This window comes from Amblyraja radiata, chromosome 4 (assembly GCF_010909765.2).
Source record: "Amblyraja radiata isolate CabotCenter1 chromosome 4, sAmbRad1.1.pri, whole genome shotgun sequence".
NCBI lineage: Eukaryota > Metazoa > Chordata > Chondrichthyes > Rajiformes > Rajidae > Amblyraja > Amblyraja radiata.
In genome coordinates this window covers 83578215-83601832 of record NC_045959.1, presented here as the reverse complement: position 1 = coordinate 83601832, position 23618 = coordinate 83578215, and the positions used below count along the sequence as shown (strand labels likewise).

General features: G+C 43.7%; 1 protein-coding gene across 1 annotated transcript in view; it reads right to left on the bottom strand.

Moving 5' to 3' along the window:
* Nucleotides 1-23618, bottom strand: part of lama1 (laminin subunit alpha 1) — a 295280-nt gene that overhangs the window by 136690 nt on the left and 134972 nt on the right. Inside the window, exons 16-25 of the mRNA XM_033019870.1 lie at nucleotides 21365-21475; nucleotides 19316-19443; nucleotides 18607-18693; nucleotides 16058-16269; nucleotides 14608-14714; nucleotides 11125-11305; nucleotides 5434-5570; nucleotides 2629-2865; nucleotides 1770-1913; nucleotides 60-236 (exon numbers count right to left, since the gene is read on the bottom strand). Of these exons, the coding sequence (XP_032875761.1) occupies nucleotides 60-236; nucleotides 1770-1913; nucleotides 2629-2865; nucleotides 5434-5570; nucleotides 11125-11305; nucleotides 14608-14714; nucleotides 16058-16269; nucleotides 18607-18693; nucleotides 19316-19443; nucleotides 21365-21475 (1521 nt within the window). The remainder of the gene's footprint in view (nucleotides 1-59; nucleotides 237-1769; nucleotides 1914-2628; nucleotides 2866-5433; nucleotides 5571-11124; nucleotides 11306-14607; nucleotides 14715-16057; nucleotides 16270-18606; nucleotides 18694-19315; nucleotides 19444-21364; nucleotides 21476-23618) is intronic.

Genomic DNA, 23618 nt, shown 5'->3' with positions numbered 1-23618 from the left:
CATCACGATTAATACCGAACAATGTTCATCTTAATACTTTTTGCATTTACACCTCTCACCTTGTCTCCTGTGAACAGAACAGGTGCTGCCCAGTAATATGGTCCTGTTTGAGAGCGTTTCTGTACCAGTGCAGTGGCCTGCAAGATATCTGGAAGCTGAGAGATGTTCTCTGTTGTACCAGTCATATTGGCTTGATTGAAGACATGCATTATCAGTTGGCTGGATGTCACGGTCAGCTATAGAGATACAAGTATGCAAAGGCGTGTCGTTATAGGGAAAGAGAGAGAAAGGAAACTGTTAGTTGATGCATAACATAACTATAATAATTGCATGATCTTTTTATCACACTCTAGGTCCTGGTAATTTTCAGGAGCCATTATCACATCAGCACATACAACGGTGAATAGATTTATCCATTGTAAGCTAAGATAGGGTTTGACTGGCAATAGTAAAATAACTTCACAGAATCATCTGAATTTCAGGTATCCTACTCAACACAGCCATCTTTGGGAATTAAGCAAAATCAAAATTTAAGTATATTCTTGCCTAAAAATACAAATAATGTACATGGAATAAATGTGTAAAACGGGAAATTGTTAAATCACCTTTCTACTTCTGGACAATAATTGAAATACACATTGCACTCTTTGCTATTTATCAATAAATATCAAGTAATATTCAAATTCTGAGGTTGTATGGCATTTTTTTTCAGTTCAATTAGTTCTGGCTGAATACTGAAAGACTGCCATTATAGATAAAGCTTTCTTCGTGATGGTATCTGCTGGGATAGGGTACGTGCACCTCAAAAAAAAAAAAATAAAATGTTCAATTTTTCAGAATTTTTATTACAAAAAGATGACAAAGCTTTTAAAAAATAAAATGTATAAATTAAACTTGGTAGTCAGGCCCTTAAACAGCTTAAGCAGTTTATAGAGTGACACCAACAGCAAGGAACATTTAAAAGGTAATTGAACAGGTACATGGATTGGAAAGGTTTACAGGGATATGGAACAAATGCGGGCAGGTGGGACTAGTGTAGATGGGGCATTTTGGATGGCATGGGCAGTTGACCCAAAAGGCCTGTTTCCGTGCTTATGACCCTATGACTATGATATGCACATCTGCTACTTTTCGTCTACAAAATAAGGCTGTGTTTATATTTTCTGTCAACATTTTGTCTCATTCAAATATTTTGCAGAGATGCTTAAAAAAATTGGCACAATTGGCACGAGAAAATCATTTTTTACACAGAGAGTGGTGAATCTGTGGAATTCTCTGCCACAGAAGGTAGTTGAGGCCAGTTCATTGGCTATATTTAAGAGGGAGTTAGATGTTGCCCTTGTGGCTAAAGGGATCAGGGGGTATGGAGAGAAGGCAGGTACAGGATACTGAGTTGGATGATCAGCCATGATCATATCGAATGGCGGTGCAGGCTCGAAGGGCCGAATGGCCTACTCCTGCACCTATTTTCTATGTTTCTAAAGTGCTGGAATAACTGAGCGGGTCAGGTAACATCTCTGGAGAACATGGCTCGGTGATTTTTCGGGTCAGCACCAATTGTCTGAGGAAAGGTCCCAATCCCGAAACGTCAACTATCCATGCTTTTCAGAGATGTTGCCTGACCTGCTGAGTTACTCCGGCACTTTGTGTCCTTTTGCGTCAACCAGCATCTGCAGTTCATTGTTTCTGCTTTTAAAAGTTGCTTCTTTCAGGACAGTCACAATTCACAGGGGCTGACTTTACTCGTCAGTTAGGAGGTTTGCACTTACAGGAACTCTGACCAGTCCATGGAGTTCTGAGCAGGAATCAGACACGCCGGAGCAGCAACAGCGACTGCAGCCTTCCGGGTTGCGAAGACTGAGAGCAAAAGATCCAGCCTTGCATTCATTGCAACGGATACCAGAAACACCTCCCTGAAATAAAGGTTCACACAACACTCAGATTTCTCAATAAATCAATGTGGGTTTACTTCCCTCAACACCACACGCCCTTTATTCATTATTCTGCTACGTTTGATTTATAAAACTGCAAAGTATGGGTTGGAAAACAGAATGGAGGGTGGAAAAGGGCAAAAAATAATTTTATGTTGTTAAAATTCATGGACCAGAAAAGACAAACAACTGACAGGGTTATTGTGGTACGTTTAGACAAAGAGATGAATTGCACTCAAATGCAGGTGAAGAAGAAAACTGCCAGCATGTGGTAGCCGGGCTGAATGGCCTTGGTCGGTGCTGTACATCCTATTGGATTCTATATGATTCTACAAACTATTAAATACTGGGAAAATAATGAGGTTGGTTAAAAATGGTGCATATCTGGCAAGTTTCAATGAGATCCTCCCTCATTCTTGTAAACTCCAGCGAGTGCAGGCCCAGTGCCATCAGGTGCTCATCATAAGTTAACCCAATCATTCTTGTGATCATTCTCTTAAATCTCCTCAGGACCCTTTCCAAAGCCAGCACATCCTTCCTCAGATATGGGGTCCAAACCTGCTCACAATACACCAAATGCCATCTGACCAGTGCCTTATAAAGCCTCAGCAGGACATCCCTCTAGGGAGGTGCTAGAGAAGGAGAATAAGTTTGGAAATTCTCACTGGGGGACAGAGATATGTGGATGACCATGTACCTTACAGGGACAGAGCCCAGTGTGTTCCTCACAACTGCAAACTCCTCGCTCCAGGTCACACTTTTCCGGCGTAGTTCCTCTGGGATCGCACTTGCATGCAATACATTGTGGATAATTCCTGTATCCAACTGCACACGCACTGCATTTTTCTCCACTGAATTCCTCTTTACAAAGGCAGTGACCATCCATCACATCACACCCGACACCAACGGAACCCATCACACTGCAGTTACAGGGCTGAAAATGAGAAAACAAAAATGTGATGAAGTAAGAGGAAAATATACAATAAATGACAAGAAGCTTAACCGCATTGATGCACAGAGGGACCTTGGGTTCCAAGTCCATAACATCATGAAAGTGGCAGCACAAGTAGGTAGAGTGCTTGCCTTCTTGGTTGGGGCATTGAGTATAAGAGTCAGGAAGTCCTGATGCAGCTTTATAGGCTGGGCCTGATTTGGAGTATTGCGCGCTGTTCTGGTCACCCCGTTACAGGAAGGACGTGAAGAGTTTGGAGAAGGTGCAGTGAAGGTTTACGAGAACGATGTCTGAATTGGGGGGCAGGGAGAGGTTAGACAGACTTGAATTAATTTCCTTGTAATTCCAGAGATTAAAGGGAGACCTGATAGAAGTATATAAAACAATGAGAGGCATTGATAAAATGGACAGTTAGAATCTTTTTTCCCCAGGATGGAAATATCAAATACATTACTGCATAGCATTAAGTTGAAAGGAGCAAAGTTTAAAGGAGATGTGCAGGGTATTTTTTATTTTACACAGAGCGTGGTGAGTGCATGGTACGTGCTGCGGTGGCTGCTGGTGGAGGCAGATACAATAGTGGCATTTGAAATACTTTTAGGTGGGAAATGAATATGCAGGGAATGGAGAAATATGGATTATCTGCAGGCATATAAGAGTTGGTCTCAATGGCATGTTCGGCGTAGACTATGAGGGCCAGAGGGCCTGTTCGGGTACTGTACTTTTGTGCGTTCTATGTATAACGCCGATAAATCCATTTCAATTGCAGCTTGCATAAAATAAAAAGGATGCGTAAGGAACAGCAGGAAATAGCACATCTGATGGAGAAACAAGGAACCACTGGCAGCAACATCTGGATTACTATATTTAATTGCACATTTGCTTAATCCGAAGGTGCTGCCAGATATTACCCATTATAACAGTGAGCGATAATAGCATCGCCATTTCTTTTTATGACTAATGCTAAACTAATTGGTTGTAAATTTTCTCTAGTTTTACTTTCACTGGGGTTAACATGTAAATAGTGAATATGGGATGTGTATATAAGGCTATCGATGTCTCACACCCACACTTTAAAAAAAAATTATGCTACCATTAAAAACTTGCAACCTTAACAAAAGTAGATTTGTGCTGCTATTACAAAGTAGAATAACATTGGTTATTATCCTTGTTAAACATTAAGGGCTGCCTGGTATATCAAATCCCTGGCATTTAGACTCTTCAAAGCAAATTAAAACGGAGGGAGCAGGATTATATTCACACTTGCAAATTCCAGACGTGAAAGCAAGTGCACAGAGAAAAGCAGGGTGGCTCCCCTGACTCTCTCCTCACTTTCCTTGACATTCAGATGCCCCGCTGTCACCATAATGTGCAGCCAGTTTCAAACGGATCAGGAAACAGAAGTAAATATGAAGCAGAGGCTGTCATAGAAAAAGATGCAGATGCTGGTTTATACCAAAGCTAGACACAAAATGCTGGAGTAACTCAGCGAGTCAGGCAGCATCTCTGGAGAAAGTGGATAGGTGCCATTTCGGGTCGGGACCTTCTTCGGGCTGATTGTGGCAGGAACTGGAAGCAAGAACAGACCCGGCTAAATCAGTGATGGCAACAGATGGCCTCAGGCTGGGAGGTTCCCTGATTGGCTGATCGTTGGCTAGGGACGGTGTGGTCCAAAGAGGGATACATGGTTGCGAACTGTGGAACTGGTGAACCAACTGAGTGGATGAAGGGGGATGGAGATGGGGACGTGGACGGGAGAAGAGCAAGGGGAGGGGTAAGGGGAAGTAGAAGCAGTTTGGCTTAACGAGGTAGAGCCTTGTCCTCAATTGCTTATGTTAAATTTACAATGTGAACTAGCCACTTTGCATTTGATATCCAATTCCATTGAGGGCATGTCGTTTCGCAGGTGAACTCATAGCCTCTTAGGAACATTATCTAATCATTACCAGCATATTCATCTGCACACTAGAGTGATTGTATGGGCACCAAACAGTGTTCAATCACATTCAAATACAATTGATTTTATTGAGAGGGCACAGCTTTAAGGTGTGCAAAGTTTAAAGGAGAAGTGCGGGGCAACTTGTTTTTTTCCCCACAGCGGGTAGTAGTACCTGGAACACGCTGCCAAGAGTGGTGATAGAGGCAAATACGTTAGTGACATTTAGGAGGTTTTGGATAGGCACATGGATATGCAGGGAATGGAGGGTCATCGCCCATCATGCAGGCAGAGGAGATTAGTTTAACTTGACATCATGTTCGGTGCAGACATTGTGGACCAAACGGCCTATTCCTATGTTAGACATAAAGTGCTGGACTAACTCAGCGGGTCAACATCTCAGGAGAAAAAGGATGGGTAACTTTTTGGTTCGGAACCCTTCTTCAGTCTCAGACTCGGCCCCTTCCTATGGTGTACTGATCTATGTTCTGTGATCACTATTACAAAAGATTAATAATGAATCGGTACACCATTAACGATGGCACTGATGAAAAGAATAAAAGCATTTGGAGCGATGTCTTGCTGTCGAGTGCAAAGCATTTTTCTTACAGTACCTGACACCCACTTCCAGGGTCATGGCCCCAGTAGTTGGTCTCACACCTTTCGCATTTCTCTCCCTCGGTGTGGGGTGGGCAGATACACTGGCCAGTGTCCGTTGCACAATTGTTCTGAGTGTAGGCACAGTCACAAGCTGCAGCAGAAACACATTGGGATCTTGAAGGAATCAGTCTTTCACTTCACACTTGCCAAGAAGATTTCTTAAACATTACACTTCAGCATTTAATTTGGCGTGACTGTGCAATACTCCGTGCAATTTTTATTCAGCACCATTAGTCGATATGCAATATTATTCCATGTTTAATATGAAGTTCCATCTGAGATTGTAAATGCAATTAGCCCATTTATTTGAAAAGGCACCAAGCAGTTTAAGTTTAAGTTAAGAGATTTAGCATGGAAACAAGCCCTTCAGCCCACTGAGTCCATGCCGCCATCGATGTGACCAGTGGCTCACACTATCAGTCCTACGCACTAGGGGCAATGTATAGAAGCCAGCTAACTTACAATCCCACACGAATTATGAAATTATTGAGGAAAACGGAGCACCCGGAGGAAACCCATGCAGACACAGGAAGTAAGTGCAAACTCCACACAGACAGCACCCGAGGTTGAACCCGGGTCCCTGGCGCTGTGAGGCAGCAGCTCTACCATTGCACCACTGTGCCGCCCCAATTAAATTGAAATTAATCAATGCTTTTGTTAATACAGTGTAGAGTCATAGAGTCATACAGTGTGGAAACAAGCCCTTCGGCCGAACTCACTCACACTGACCATTATGTCCCATCTACACTAATCCCACCTATCTGTGTTTGGCCCATATCCCTCTAAACCCGTCCTATCCATGTATCTGTCTAAATGTTTCTTAAAACATTGCGATAGTGCTTGCCTCAACTACCAGCTCCGGCAGATAGTTCCATACACCCACCACACTTTTTGTGAAAAAGTTACCCCTCAGGTTCCTATTAAATCTTGCCCCCTTCACTTTAAACCTATGTCCTCTGGTTCGCGATTCCCCTATTCTGGGCAAGAGATTCTGTGGGTCTGCTCGATCTATTCCTCTCATGATTTGATACATACATGACAAGCATACGTACAGCACTACTGCACACTTAGCATTCATGATCTTATTATTCAAAGCTCGCAGCCTGCATCTCAGTTTACCCACCACTTCATGCTTGCTGCTCTGGAGGTGGTGGTGGTTAAACATTTATATAATTTTAAAATTCAGGCTTGTGATTTCAAATGTCTCCATAGCCTCACTCATCCACAATCTCTCTCTGCAGCCTTCAACTAATTGTTATTTCTTCACTTCAGGACTGCTCCCCTGTCCAGAACATTGGCTGACCTTACACCTTGTGTAATGGGATGTAATGCCGAGATTCTATAAGGCGCTGGTCAGGCCACATTTGGAGTATTGTAAGGAATTTAGGGTCCCATATCTGAGGAAGGATGTGCTGGCTCTGGAGAGGGTCCAGAGAAGGTTTACGAGAATGATCCCAGAAATTAGTGGATTAGTATATGATTAGTGTTGGATGAAACTGGGCCTCTACTCGTTGGAGTTTAGAAGGATGAGGAAGAATCTCATTGAAACTTACCGGATAATGAAAGGCCTGGATAGAGTGGATGTGGAGAGGATGTTTCCACTAGTGGGAGAGTCTAGGACCAGAGGTCTCAGAATTAAAGGACGTTCCTTAGGAAATAGATGAGGAGGGGTTTCTTTAGTCAGAGGGTGGTAAATCTGTGGAATTCATTGCCATATATGGCTGTGGAGGTCAGTCATTGGGCATTTTTAAAGTGGAGATTGTTAGGTTTTTGAGGAGTAAGGGCATCCAAGGTTACATGGATAAATATAAAATAGGTGCAGGTGTAGGCTATTCAAGCCAGCACCGCTATTCAATGTGATCATGGCTGATCATCCACAATCAGTACCTCATTCCTGCCTTCTCTCCATACCCCTTGACTAGCCTTAAGAGCTCTATCTAACTCTCTTCTGAATGCATCCAGTGAATCGGTCTCCACTGCCTTCTGTGGCAGAGAATTCTACAAATTCACAACTCTCTGTGTGAAAACGTTTTTCCTGGTCTCCGTTCTAAATGGCCTACCCCTTATTCTTAAACTGTGCCCCTGGTTCTGGACTTCCCCAACATCGGGAACATGTTTCCTGCATCAAGCGTGTCCAATCGCTTAATAATTTTATGTGTTTCTATAAGATCCCTTCTCATGCTTCCAAATTCCAGTGAATACAAGCCCAGTTGCTCCATTCTTTCATCATATGACAGTACCGCCATCCCGAGAATTAACCTGGTGAACCTACGCTGCACTCCCTCAATAGCTAGAATGTCCTTCCTCAAATTAGGAGACCAAAACTGCACACAATATTCCAGGTGTGGTCTCACCATGGCCCTGTACAATTGCAGAAGGACCACTTTGCTCCTATACTCAACTTATCTTGTTATGAAGGCCAACATGCCATTCGCTTTCTTCACTGCCTGTTGTACCTGCATGCTTACTTTCAGTGACTGATGTACAAGGATACCCAGGTCTCGTTGCATCTCCCCTTTCCTTAAACTGACAACATTCAGATTCATTCAAATTAACATTCAGATAATAATCTGCCTACCTGTTCTTGCCACCAAAGTGGATAACCTCACATTTATCCACATTATACTGCATCTGCCATGCATCTGCCCACTCACCCAACCTGTCCAAATCATCCTGCATCCTCATAACATCCTCTTCACAGTTCACCCTGCCATCCAGCTTTGTGTCATCTGCAAATTTGCTAATGTTACTTTTAATTCCTTCATCTAAATCATTAATGTTTATTGTAAATAGCTGCGGTTCCAGCACCGAGCCTTGCGGTACCCCACTAGTCACTGCCTGCCATTCTGAAAGGGACCCGTTAATCCCTACTCTTTGTTTCCTGTCTGCCAACCAGTTTTCCATCCATGTCGATACCGTACCTCCAATACCATGTGTTCTAATTTTGCCCACTAACCTCCTGTGTGCGGCCTTATAAAAGGCTTTCTGAAAGTCCAGGTACACTGGCTCTCCCTTGTCCATTTTCCTAGTTACATCCTCAAAAAATTCCAGAAGATTAATCAAGCATGATTTCCCCTTCGTACATCCATGCTGACCTGGACCAATCCTGTTACTGCTATCCAAATGCGCCGCTATTACATCTTTGATAACCGACTCCAGCATTTTCCCCACCACAGATGTCAAGCTAACTGGTCTATAATTCCCTGCTTTCTCTCTCCCTCCTTTCATGAAAAGTGGGATAACATTAGCTACCCTCCAATCCACAGGAACTGATCCTGAATCTATAGAACGTTGGAAAATGAACACCAATGCGTCCATGATTTCAAGAGCCACTTCCTTAAGTACCCTGGGATGCAAACCATCAGGCCCTGGGGATTTATCAGCCTTCAGTCCCATCAGTCTACCCAACACCATTTCCTGACTAATGTGAATCGCCTTCAGTTCCTCCATCACCCTAGGTCCTCTGTCCCCTAGTACATCTGGGAGATTGTTTGTGTCTTCTTTAGTGAAGACAGAACCAAAGTACCTGTTCAACTCGTCTGCCATTTCCTTGTTCCCCATAATAAATTCACCTGTGTCTGTCTTCAAGGGACCAACATTTGCCTTTACTAATTTTTTCCTCTTCACATACCTAAAGAAGCTTTTACTATCCTCCTTTGTATTCTTGGCTAGCACCTTTGTTCTTTATCTTTTCTCCCGTATTGCCTTTTTAGTTACCCTCTGTTGATCTTTAAGTTTCCCAATACTGGGCTTCCCCCTCGTCTTTGCTATGTTACAAGTCTTCTCTTTTATTTTTATACTGTCTTTGACTTCCCTTGTCAGCCACGGTTGCCTCTTACTCCCCTTAGAATCTTTCTTCCTCTTTGGAATGAACTGATCCTGCACCTTCTGTATTATTCCCAGAAATACCTGCCATTGCTGTCCCACTGTCATCCCTGCTGAGGTCCCTTTCCAGTCAACTTTGGCCAGCTCCTCCCTCATGGCTCCATAGTCCTCTTTGTTCAACTGCATTACTGACACTTCCGATTTTACCTTCTCCTTGTCAAATTTCAGATTAAAACTTATCATATTATGGTCACTATCTCCTAATGGTTCATAGAAACATAGAAATTAGGTGCAGGAGTAGGCCATTCGGCCCTTCGCGCCTGCACCGCCATTCAATATGATCATGGCTGATCATCCAACTCAGTATCCCGTACCTGCCTTCTCTCCATACCCTCTGATCCCCTTAGCCACAAGGGCCACATCTAACTCCCTCTTAAATATAGGGAGTTCCTTTAACTTGAATTCCCTTATCAAATCCGGTTCATGACACAACACTAAATCCAGAATTGCCTTCTCTCTGGTAGGCTCCAGTACAATCTGCTCTAAGAATCCAACTCGGGGGCACTCCACAAACACCCTTTCTTGGGGTCCAGTACCAACCTGATTTTCCCAGTATACCTGCATGTTGAAATCTCCCATAACCTCTATAGCATTACCTTTGTTACATGCTAATTTTAATCTCCAGCCTACTGTTTGGGGGCTGTAGATAACTCCCATTAGGGTATTTTTACCCTTACAATTTCTCAGTTCTATCCACAATTACTCTACATCTTCTGATTCTGTCACCCCTCGCAAGAGACTAAATTTCATTCCTTACAAACAGAGCCACCCCACCCCCTCTGCCCACCTGTCTGTCTTTTCGATAGGTACACAAAATTGCTGGAGGAACTCAGCGGGTGCAGCAGCATCTATGGAGCGAAGGATAGGCCTGTCTTTTCGATAGGCCGTATACCCCTGAATATTCAGTTCCCAGCTCTTCTCTTGCAGCCATGTCTCTGTAATTCCCACAACATCGTACCTACCAATCTCTAACTGAGCCTCAAGCTCATCCACAGTGTTGATGAGGCATGTTGGTCGGTGTGGGCAAGTTAGGCTGCTGGGCCTGTTGCCATGCTGAATGACTCTCTATGTCGCTATAACTCAAAGAAACAGTCTCTTTAGCCCGAACATGGTAGGTAGAAGAAAGGCTTTGCCTCTCCAGTTTCTTCCTTTCAACCATATTATCGCTGCTCTACTTCAAATCCTTTCCCATGCATGGAGGGAAAGAGAAGAATGAAGAATTCAAAATTAAAAGATTTTCTTTTGAAAGGAGATGAGGAGAAATGTCTTTAGTCAGAAGGTGGTGAAACTGTGGAATTCTTTCAGACATAGAAGGCTGTGGAGGCCAAGTCAGGATGTTTTTAAGGCAGACTTAGATAGATTCTTGATTAGTACGGGTGTCAGAGGTTATGGGGAGAAGGTAGGAGAATGGGGTTAGGAGGGAAAGATAGACCAGCCATGATTGAATGGTGGAGTAAACTTGATGGGCTAAATGGCCTAATTCTACTCCGATGCCTTATGACTTTATGACTTTATGACTTTATGACCAGTGTTAATGGATGGTTCAGCATTAACTCAATGTGCTGAAGGGACTGTTTCTGTGCTGCATCACCTCATGTCTAACTTATTCCATTTTCCTTAGATCCCTTGCTCTAACAATCCACAAATCCTAATCGGAAGAGCTATTTAAATGAATTTACGCATTGTTGCTCGAGGCCAAAAAGGCAAATGAGAAAGTGAGACTTACAATGTGTGCTTCATAAGATATTTCAAACACTCACGTGTGCATCCGCCGTCCTGGAAGCTGTAAAAGCCGCGCGTGCAGCGGTCACACTTGTCGCCACTCACGCCCGGCCCGCAGCGGCACTGCCCGCCCTCGCTGCAGTCCTCTGAGATTGCGCCCAACAAGCTGCAGTTACAGGGGCTGCAGCCTAGTCCCGTGCTCAAGCCAAAATACCCATGCTGTTGGCAACAGTAAGAGTGTCGGTCAGGCAACAGTGCAGAAGCCAGAACTACCTGAACAATTTGCTAAAACATGCACACAGGAGACAGCGTAGTTTTAGACGTGTGCGCAACAGCTGGTTAGCAGCTCCCTCGGTACTGAACATTAATGTTAATATTCTTTATAAATTGACTCTGAAGCACAATTTTCAAAGCACTTTTCAGATTCTGGTTTTAGCCGCAGGAGTAAATCAACTGATAAAACGGATTCCAACTGACCCAGAAAAATCAACATTGCTGCAGCATAAGATGCTTCCCGCTAACAATGAGCAAATATGCTGGAAATAATGAACACTAATAACGCTCCTGTTGAACACACAAAGTAATGGAGAGTGATGAACCAGTGAATAAAGCTCATGGCATTGGCATTTGGTGCACAAAAGCAATCACTCCAACAATCAGGCCAGTGGCAATAGGACCATTTAAAGCAGAATACATTAGTCTTGTTACCTGGTAGCTCGGAATTTTACTCTAATTCAATTATTGATCCCATTTTCCTTCAGCCACAACATTGCATGGTCCAACAGCCTAGGCTGCACAGCAGCGCAGCTGGTAGAGTTGCTGCCTCGTCGCTTCAGAGACCCAGGATCAATCCTGACCTCGGGTGCTGTCTGTGTGGAGTTTGCATGTTCTCCCAGTGGCCTCCTCGTTTTACTCGTTCTCCGGTTTCATCCCACATCCCAAAGAGGTGAGGGTTTGTTGTTTAATTGGGCTCTGTAAATGGTCCCAAGTGTGAATGGAGTGTATGACAAAGTGCAATGGCAGTGAACGAGTGTGAATGGGTGATCAACGGTTGGTGTGGACCCAGTGAGCCAAGGGATTTTTTTCTGTATCTCTAAACAAAACTCAACCTAAACACCATTTTAGCTTTATGCCCATTTTCCAAACCCTAATAGAAACCTGAGGGGCGACCTTCTCATACATAGAAACAAAGAAAATAGGTGCAGGAGTAGGCCAATCAGCCCTTCGAGTCAATGCTGCCATTCAATATGATCATGCCTGATCATCCAAAATCAGTACCCCGTTCCTGATTTTTCCCCATAATACCTTGATTCCATTAGCCCTAAGAGCTACATCTAACTCTCGTTTGAAAACATGCAGTGAATTGGCCTCCATTGCCTTCTGAGGCAGAGAATTCCACAGATTCACAACTCTCTGGGTGAAAATGTTTTTCCTCACCTCAGTCCTAAATGGCCTACCCCTTATTCTTAAACTGTGACCCCTGGTATTGGACTCCCCCAACATCGGGAACATTTTTCCTGCGTCAAGCGTGTCCAATCCCTTAATAATTTAAAATGTTTCCAGAAGATCCCCTCTCATCCTTCTAAATTCCAGTGAATATAAGCCCAGTCGATCCATTCTTTCATCATATGTCAGTCCCGCCAATCTGGGAATTAACCTGGTGAGCCTATGCTGCACTCCCGCAATAGCAAGAATGTCCTTCCTCAAATTAGGAGACCAAAACTGCACACAATACTCCAGGTGTGGTATCACCGGTGCACTGTACAACTGCAGAAGGACCTCCTTGCTCCTATACTCAAATACTCTAGTTATGAACGCCATCATGCCATTAGCTTCCTTCACTGCCTGCTGTACCTGCATGCCTGATGACTGATGTACAAGGACACCCAGGTCTTGTTGCACCTCCCCTTTTCCTAACCTGACACCACTCAGATAATAATTTGCCCTCTTGATGCCACCAAAGAGGATAACCTCACATTAATCCACATTAAACTGCATCTGCCATGCATCTGCCCACTCACCCGACCTATTTGTAATTGATAGTGGTGTCAAAGGTTATGGGGAGAAGATAGGAGAATATGGTTCAGAAAGAAAGGGAGATCAGCCGTGATTAAATGGCGGAGTAGACTCAATGGGCTGAATGGCCTCCTGCTCCTATGATTTATGAACATGAAAACATAAAATATGAGCCACTTACTGTATACAATGAAAAAACAATGGTGATATACGAATGATTGTCAGATATTATTCTGGACCTGAGTAACTGCCAGTTAGATGCTGTGCTTTGCTTTCAGAAGCTGTGACATCTAAACTACTTCATAAAATTATAACCAAGAAGCCTCTTTGAAGTAGCTATTGTTTTCCATGAATGCGAAAAATTGACATGAATAAAAGCTTAGAACGATGCATAATGAAACTCACTTGAAGCCATGTCAAAACGCCTCATTATTAAATCAGATCAGTTCCACTATTAGAACATAAAAAAATCACAAACTGAAGGGAGGTGTTAATATATTTCAGCTGATCCTCCGGACTGCAAAGTGAGAAATGAATTAGACATTTTTGTTGTGATGTAAAGATTTAGTGATCTGACTTTTATTTCAATAACAGAAAGATGATATTTTGTTAAAAAGTTGCTTATGGAGTTAAAGTCTGCATTTTCCCATCAAGCGTACTTTCCGGTTTATTAATTGTGTATCTTGTACCTTCCTGTTTGTTGTTCATCATGTTCACCTGATTAGATAGCCCGAGGTGATTTAAAATACCCAGTTTTGTTCAATGTTACGGACTCTTTTCACCTGAAAGGTTGTGATGATCTGGATCATCGCCTGAATGCACGTAGGAGGCAGGAGCCTTCATTGCATTTAAAGTGTGGCTGAGTTCACACCAATGACTAGAAGTGCCATCATCTAAGCAGGATAGCACCACTTTTGACTGGCAAGGACTTGCTGGACCAAATGGCCTCCTTCGCAGATGGAATCGCAATAATTTCTGTGTTAAAATGTTACGGTACAAATTTGTCCTCAGTTGCCTCTGCTAAATGCAAGATGTATGTTGAACTTCAGTTCCACTGGTGGACCTTTCTGAGCTTATTGCAAGCTTGGTGCCAAGCGGAAAAAATGTCTACACTGCTGCATTTTCATTTTGAACTGAATTGAAAGATGCAGCCTGGAAACAGGCCCTTCAGTCCACCGAGTCCATGCCAACCATCAATCACTCGTTCACATTAGTTCTATGTTATCTCCACTTTCACATCCACCACTACACACTAGGGGCAATTTTACAGAGGCCAATTAACCTACTAAAGCTGCACACCTACGGGATCTGGGAGGAAACCGGATCACCTGGAGAAAAAACACGTGGTCACAGGGAGGACATGCAAACAGCACCCATGGTAGGATTGAATCCGGGTCCCTGGCACTGTGAGGCAGCAGCTTTACCAGCTGTGCCACTGCGTCGACTACAACTGCGACGTGAATACCCGTTAAAAGTAAAAGTTCACTCAAACCATAAATACGTACCAGACACATGTCACACTTCTGGCCCAGAACGTTGTGCTTGCATTGGCAATAACCAGTTAGCAGGTCACACACCTCCCCGTAGGAACTGTTCACATTGCAGTCACAAGCTGAAATACAATGGGAAAGACGGTCTGTAAGTAATTGAGAGGCTGATCCAATGTCAGGGAAGAGCTGCTTGCAGCTTGTTGCTTTTGCCTGTAGATGGCACCGCATGCCAACAGGCTGTTTGAAGAAGGACTTTTGTTGAGCACACAATCTAATTTTCTTCAGATAAATCCTGGCAAATAAATCAGCCAAACAGGCTTCTAGATTCGTTTCAGTCAGTCGCCTTCTCTAAAATAGTTGTCAAATAGACATTATTCTCCATACAAAATGCTGTCCTTCTTGAGAGTGGGTGACATTGGGTTTAGTATTTTGATTAGAATCAGTACAATGGTTTATCTTTCAATCTTCAAATCCTTGAAAATGTCAGCTCTTTATATCTCGGCATTGAAATTTTTCTCTGTCAGAGTACCTTCTCAGCAAGATTAACATTAAAAAAAATTTGTAAACAAATTCCATCAGCTACTGAATTCTCTTCAAGACCGAAGGATTTTTAGAAATCGTATTGTAGAATGGGCAGGAGCTGACTAGTGTAGATGGGGCATCTTGGCCAGCACGGGCAAGTTGGGCTAAACGGCCTGTTTCCGTGCTCTATGACTCCTCAATGGGTTTCAGAAATAATACAATTAAACAATGCTGGAGTGAGGCTACACGCAAACTGAAGGAACATTATCCACTATTCCACTCGGGTAGTTTACAACCCAACGAGGTGAACAATTAATTCTGCAATTTTAGGTAACTAACCAACAATAACCCTTTCCCATTCCCCTGTCTCCTTCCACCTATACCTCTTCCACTGACTTCCCATTTCACACTTCTTCTCACCTTTGCTCCTTATACCTCACAGCCTTTTGTCTTTTTCCCCATCTCTGGCCTTTGTCCACCAATCTGCCAAACACACACCTCCCCCCATCACCTGTATCCACCTGTCACCTATCAGGCTATTTCCCCCCTCTACTATCAGTCCCAGGAAGGGTCCCGACCCAAAATGTTCCTGGATATATCCTCCAGAGATGCTGCCTGACCCGCTGAGTTACTCCAGCACTTTATGTCCATTTTTGTAAACCAGAATCAGCACAGCCATAAATAGACCATTGTTGGCTCTTTGAGGTCATCGGTGCTGGCTCTGATTTGTTCTGTGTCTTTTCACACCTCTAGTTTCCCTCTCCCCTGACACTCAGTCTGAAGAAGGGTGCCGACCCGAAATGTCACCCATCCTTTTCTCCAGAGATGCTGCCTGGCCCGCTGAGTTATTCCAGCATTTAGTGTCTGTCTTTGGTGTAAACAAGCATCTGCAGTTCCTTCCTACACATTTTGTCTGCAGTTCCTTATGTTACTTTGTACTTACCGCTGCAGTTTTTTGCAATTACTGCATCTCCGTAGTATCCGCCTGCGCATTGCTCGCACTGTCTGCCTGCGGTGTTCCTGATGCACTTCAGACATTCCCCCGTCAACTGGTCACAGCTTCCAGGAACTGACAGGTTGATGTTGTTGCTGCAGTCACATGGCTCACAGGAACGTCCGGGTGATGTTGGGTTGCCATAGTAACCATCAGCACACCTATGCAGAAGCAAGAGACAATGAGCTGTGGGGCCATTTGACATGATTCACCATGAGAATTCCTGGCCCATATCAAGGAGATGAAGAGAAATATATTGTCAGAGGGTGGTGAATCTGTGGAATTCTTTGCCACAGGAGGCTGTGGAGGCCAAGTCTGTGGATATTTTCAAGGCAGAGATAGATTCTTGATTAGTACGGGTGTCAGAGATTATGGGGAGAAGGCAGGAGAATGGGGCTAGGAGGGAGAGATAGATCAGCCATGATTGAATGGTGGAGTAGACTTGATGGGCCGAATGGCCTAATTCTACGCTTATCCCTGATGACCTTATGATCATTTAGGAAAATTAGTCCCCCTACACTGAGTATCTCCCATACATTAAAATGGCTACTGCACGCGCAAAAGTGTTCCAGGGTTCAAGACTACAATATAAAAGTACTGCTTCCATTTGTACATCTGTAAATGCTGCTTTATGAAAGAAAGGAATGGGAATTTTAAAATTTAATGAAACATCGAAATGCTAGACAAATTTACAATAGGCTCAAAAGTTTCACTTCCAATCTACATCTGTTGCAAGGCAACCTTTGATTTAATGCTTTGCCCATGAACAGACACACATACTTTTTCTGGGGTGTTTTTGGCCAGGATGTGTGAATAATTATGTTACCTGATAATGTGCTAATCCAATGTGGCTGCTTTTAATAAGAGTTGATGTGCAGGTTATATTCTGAAGAGGGGCCTTCTTTGTAAAAGTGCAGAGTAAGGAGGAAGTTGTCCCATGCACAAAGTATGTTTCAATAAAATGTGCACTTTGTTATATGTCTCCTCCTCCTCCCTGCACAGACTATTGTTGCTAGAGGTTGAATTGGAAGCAAATGCCCAAGCAGGTTTCAAATCCAGAGACCTGGGCTCGATCCTGACCTTGGGCGTTGTTGTCAGGACTTTCATATGAAGAAAGTGGATAGACTCGGCTTGTACTCGCTAGAATTTAGAAGATTGAGGGGGGATCTTATAGAAACTTACACAATTCTTAAGGGGTTGGACAGGCTAGATGCAGGAAGATTGTTCCCGATGTTGGGGAAGTCCAGAACAAGGGGTCACAGTTTAAGGATAAGGGGGAAATCTTTTAGGACCGAGATGAGAATAACATTTTTCACACAAATATTTTGCAGATTCTTTAAAAAATTGGCACAATTGGCACGAGAAAATCATTTTTTACACAGAGAGTGGTGAATCTGTGGAATTCTCTGCCGCAGAAGGTAGTTGAGGCCAGTTAATTGGCTATATTTAAGAGGGAGTTAGATGTGGCCCTTGTGGCTAAAGGGATCAGGGGGTATGGAGAGAAGGCAGGTACAGGATACTGAGTTGGATGATCAGCCATGATCATATTGAATGACGGTGCAGGCTCGAAGGGCCGAATGGCCTACTCCTGCACCTATTTTCTATGTTTCTATGTTTCTATGATATGGCATTTGTATGTTCTCCCTGTCACCACGTGAGTTTTCTCCGGGCATCCTGGTTTCCCCCCCACATCGCAAAGACGTGTGGGTTCGTAGGTTATCGATACTAATCAAGAATCCGTCAAGATATCCATTGACTTGGCCTTAACAGCCATCTGTGGCAATGAATTCCACATATTCACCACCCTCTGACTAATAAAATTCATCATCTCCTTTCTAAAGGTACGTCTTTTTATTCTGCGACTATGGCCTCTGGTCCTAGACTCTCCCACTAGTGGAAATACCATCTCCACATCCACACTATCTCAACCTTTCACTATTCAATAGGTTTCAATGAAGTTCCCCCCCTCATTCTTTTAAACTGTGGTCAGTTAGACCTCCTGTTTAACCAGCTGCCAAAAATGGACTGTTTTTGCATTTGAGAAAATTCACAAATATTCGAAAGCTTCCATAAAAATTATTCTGCTATTTAAAAAACTTTAAAAATATGTAAATTGTTTAAAAAATTGAAACATAATTTGAAAGGTTAAAAAAACTAAAATAGTTAAATCTCTCAAATTAACTCAATTAAAAGCTAACATTATCTTAATCTCACTTGAATAAAAGAGGGTGGTGAATCTGTGGAATTCATTGCCAAAGAAGGCTGCAGAGGCCAAGTCAATAAATATTTTTATGGCAGAGATACACCCTGTAGATAGATCCGTGATTGGTACGGGTGTCAGGGGTTATGGGGAGAATTCAGTAGAATGGGCTTGAGAGGGGAAGATAGATCGACCATGACTGAATGGTGGGGTAGACTTGATGGGCTGAATGGCCTAATTCTGCTCCTATCACTCGTGAAGGTATGAAAATAATCCCTCACCAGCATCCCCAACCTACCTTTCACATCTGGATCCTGTGTAGCCTGGCAGGCACTGGTCACAAATAAGTTCCCCCGTTGTGTTTAAGTAACAAGTGGGACTGAAGCTGGAGAGACAAAGAACAGCTTTAGAATTGTTACAGGTGACAAAAACATCTGAACCTCCACTAAATGGAAGAAGGGCGTGATTTGTGTCCAATTCAGACTGACGCACAGCTCCTTTGTTAGGTATTCCCTTAAATCAATGGAGCACAGCCTCAGATCTACCTGGCTTGGCACTAGATTGACAATCTATCTCATACATAGCAAGGAATCGAATAGGATCAATATGTGTGCCCTTCATGGATTTAGTCAGGGGCATCTGTAGGGTGTAGTGGATATCAGCTGACACTACATCTACTTGGTACGTAAGTGGTGGTCACATGAAGTGCCCAAAATGAAAGAAGACCCACCATTTTCCAGCAGGAGCCTTCATGTTTAGTTTTTCTTTCATGGTACAACATGTCCCATCTACACCAGTCCCACCTGCCTGTGGCCCACATCCCTCTAAACCAGTCCTATCCATATGCTTGTCTAAATGGTTTTTAAACATTCTCCAGTATTAGTGTTGATTTTGCTTTTGGATCATTGGATACTTTAATGATTGATGCTTTGGGATGGCCAGAGGCTGTGCACAACACTGAAAAAAACACTTCAAATGGTCTTCTATTGAAACAGCAGCCGGCTTACTTGTTCAAGGGAACAGTCAGTGGGCAGGCACAGGGTTTGCAGTCCTTAGCAGTCCCTCTGCTGGGATCGCCATACAAACCCGGGGAGCACTGCACACAGTTTGGTCCAGTTGTGTTGTGTCGGCAGTCCTGGAAAGGAATGTAAACTTTCAGTTAAAAAATGCAGCAAGGTTAGATTAGAGATATGGCACAGAAACAGGTCCTTCGGCCCATGCCGACCTGTGGTCCCCGCACACTAATACTATCCTACACACACTATGGACATTTTACAATTATACCAAGCCAATTAACCTAAAAACCTGCACGTCATTGGAGTGTGGGAGGAAACTGGAGCTCCCGGAGCAAACCCATGGGGAGACGTACAAACTGTCCCACCCCCAGTGAGCAAAGAAACCCCTCTGCTAGTGATTACACATCCTCCCTCTCCTTGTTAAGGATTGAAACAGAATAACTTTTCATCAAGTTTTAAGTAATGGGGTTGATGTCCCATCGGCCTGACTTCGCTGCACTTGCAGAACGCCTATAATCGAGCCATCCAGTGCACAGATACGGGATCAAGGGAAGAAATGCTGCAGTTGGAGTAGGGATTTAAAAGATTGAAGCGATTATAATGTGTGATTGCAGATCTACTTCTGTGATTAGCACACAAAGAGTTGCCTGCCTTGGGCGCCATCTTGGTTTGGCCGACTGGATTTGACAAACTGGACTGGATTGAATTTTCTTTACATTTATGACTAACACGCACAGACACCCACACCACACACAAACTTTGAACACAATTAAAAGTATTTAAACAAATTTAATCAAAATAAAGTACCTTCAATTTATTTTCCCCCTTGCTGCTGCCTACCATTGAATGGTGTTGCTGTGCTTGCACCTGGTCACTCAAGTGTGCACACTGCCCATTCTGAGAGCAGGGAAGGATGCAGGATACAAACTGCTTCACTGGGCCTCCTCAGGGTTGCTGCTGCTGGTTTAAGCCCAGTTTAATTTCTGCAGGATATTGTGAACAGGATATTGTGAACCCAAACCTGAGGATGTGCTGGCCTTGGAGAGGGTCCAGAAGAGGTTAACGAGAATGACCCCAGGAACGAATGAATTAACATATGATGAGCGTTTGACAGCACTAGGCCAGTACTCGCTGGAGTTTAGAAAGATGAGGGGGGACCTCAATGAAACTTACCGAATAGTGAAATGCCTGGTGAGAGTGGATATGGAGAGGATGTTTCCACCAGTGGGGGAATTTGGAACCAGAGGGCATAGACTCAGAAAAAAGGACGTACGTTTGGAAAGGAGATGTGGAGGAATTTCTGTTGTCAGAGGGTGGTGAATCTGCAGGATTCATTGCCACACACGGCTGGGGAGGCCAAGTCATTCTGTATTTTTAAGGCAGAGATTAACAGATACTTGATTGGTAAGGGTGTCAAAGGTTATGGGATTGAGAGGGAGAGGGAGAGATAGATCAGTCATGATTGAATGGTAGAGTGGCTTCAATGGGTCAAATGGCCTAATGCTGCTCCTATGACATGAACTTCATAAGTTAACTCCCACCATTAGCACTGACATAGGGATGGAAGTTCTGGGCGGCTGTAATTTGCAGAAAAGGCTCAAGAAAAAAAGTAGCCAAGATGCAGAGTCGGATTTGGTAAGGATTTCTTCCTTAGGGGAAGCTCTTCTTGATTAGGAAGGGCATCAAAGCTTACAGGGAGAAGTCAGGAGAATGGGGTCGAGAGGGAAAGATTGATCAGCCATGATTGAATGGCGGAGTAGACTTGGTGGGCTGAAAGGCCTAATTCTGTTGTAATGTGTTATAGTTTACGGTCTAATTCTAAATATATAACTCAGTCGTTTATAAATTGAATCATCTGCCCCAAACACACACAATGCTACATAAAACTGGGGATGAACTCCCATTGTTGGTATAATTATTATATATTGTTGCAAATACATTTAAAAGTACATATATCCCCACACAAAAGTTCTGCTTTTAAGATTTCACCTGGCATCTCGCCGATTATACTTGAGATAACAGACATTGCAAAGAACTCACCAAGCAAGTGCCATTAGTGTCACATTCTGTAGCATGGCCATTGCATTCACACTGTTGACAGATGCCACCAAATAGTATTCCATCAACACGATAAAAGCCCGGGATGCAAGACTGTTGAAAAAAACAATTGAGTTTTTAAAACCCCACAGCAGAGTGCTTCTGACATGTGTCAGAATTTCCAATTTCTCACTTAATGGCTAAGAAATGTAATTGGGCAATACTTGCAGTTCACACTGACTGTGAGAATCTCATTGCCATAAGCACACAGCAGGAACAATCTTTCTTTCAACCTTACTTTAGACATACAGTGCGGAAACAGGTCCTTCAGCCTACTGAGTCCAGGCCGATCAGCGATTCCCCCATGCACACCAGCAACATGCTGCACACAAGGGACACTTTACCAATTCCAGAAGCCAATTGGCCGACAAATCTGTACGACTTTGGAGTGTGGCCGGAGCACCCAGAGAAAACCCACGTGGTCACAGGGAGAATGTACAAACTCTGTATGAACAGCACCCGTAGTCAGGATCGAACCCAGGTCTCAGGTGCTGTAAGGCAGCAACTCTACTGCTGCGCTTCTGTGCCACCCTTACTGCATTGCTAATTCCTGCTGCATTGCCAGTGTACGAGACCTCACCTAACTAATTAAAAAAACGGCAAGATTATGACGTGCAAGCACTCATGTTCATTTGGAGTCATGTAGAAGATATGATTCTATACACAGCATGGAAACAGGCTCTTTGGCCCATCAAACCCATGCTGACCATCACCCATCCATTTACACTGATCCTACACTAAAGCAATTACATTTTTTCCATGTTGTGATCAACTCACCCCACATTCCACCACTCACCTACACGCAAGGGTCAATTTACAGTGGCCAATTAACCTATCATCCAACATGTCTTTTGGATGTGGGAGGATACCAGAGCACTCAGAGTAACACACCAGACTGTCCTGTCAGGCAGCGGTTCCACAAGCTGTGCCACTGTGCCGCTTCCATCTATGCCGACCATCATCCCCATCTACACTTATCCCACTTGCTTGCATTAATTTTGTATCCCTCTATGCCCTGCTCATTCATATACCTGTCCAGATGTCCCTTGACTGTTGTTACTGTTTCTGTCTCCACAAACTCAATTGGCAGCTCGCTCCTGATACCAACAACTCTTTGTGTGAAAAATGTACCCCTCAGTGCCCTTTGAAACACAATCCTTCTCATCTTAATACTATGGCCTCTACGTTTAGACACCCTTACCATGGGAAATAGTCTCTGGCTATCTACCAATCTATGCCTGTCATAATTCAATCGTGCTATGTTGTCATATGTGAAAAACACCCTGAAATTCTTTACGATTTGCCAGATTTGTTGCCACTTCCAAAGTCCGGTTCGTACTCGGGGTCTTGTGGAGCGGCGCCTGATCCAATCGAGCCCCTGGGTCGTTCAGCATACCAATGTGCCCCTTCTTGCCCGGCCATCTTTGAGCTCCAGGGACACCTCTGCAGCTGACCTTGAGGGCCAGGGACCAGCAGTCCTGGCTCCCTCCTCTTGCATACCCTGGTGTTTGGGGGACGAGCAAGGGCCGGGCTCCATGGCTTCCTCTCTACAGGCTGCATCCCGCCGGGTCTTCCTGCGTCGTGCTGAGCGACCTACTGAGTCTTCTGAGCGAGTTCCCAGTCCGTGGCAGGTGAGCTGGATCTTTCGGGTGGGTATGGCCACGGCTTGCCAGGATCTTCCTCTAGCAAAAAGAGACCTATCCTATCCTGTCTTTCCTTAAATAGCTAGATTTAAGACACATTTAGACAGTTAAAATAGCATGGCATAGAAGGATATGATCCTAATGCAGATAAAGGGGGTTAGTGTGGATGGACAAGAAGGCCAGCATAGATGTGTTGGGCCAAAGGGCCCATTTCTGTGCAATAGGACTTTATCACTTAGTTTAGTTTAGTTTAGAGATACTTGGCGGAAGCAGGTCCATTGGCCCACCGAGTCCAACCCAACAGAGTGATCCCCGCACATTAACACTACCCTACACACACTAGGGACAATTTACACTTATACCAAGTATACAAACCCAGGCCAATTAACCTACAAACCTGTACGTCTTTCATAAAGGTAGGACACATCACAAAATCATGTCCTGAATTGTGATTCAACAAAGACCTGGAGTATTGAGAATTAAAAAATAATCAGCCATGAAATAATTTTCATTTACTATTTTCATGGTATGAAGAGACACAACTCAAGACTCAG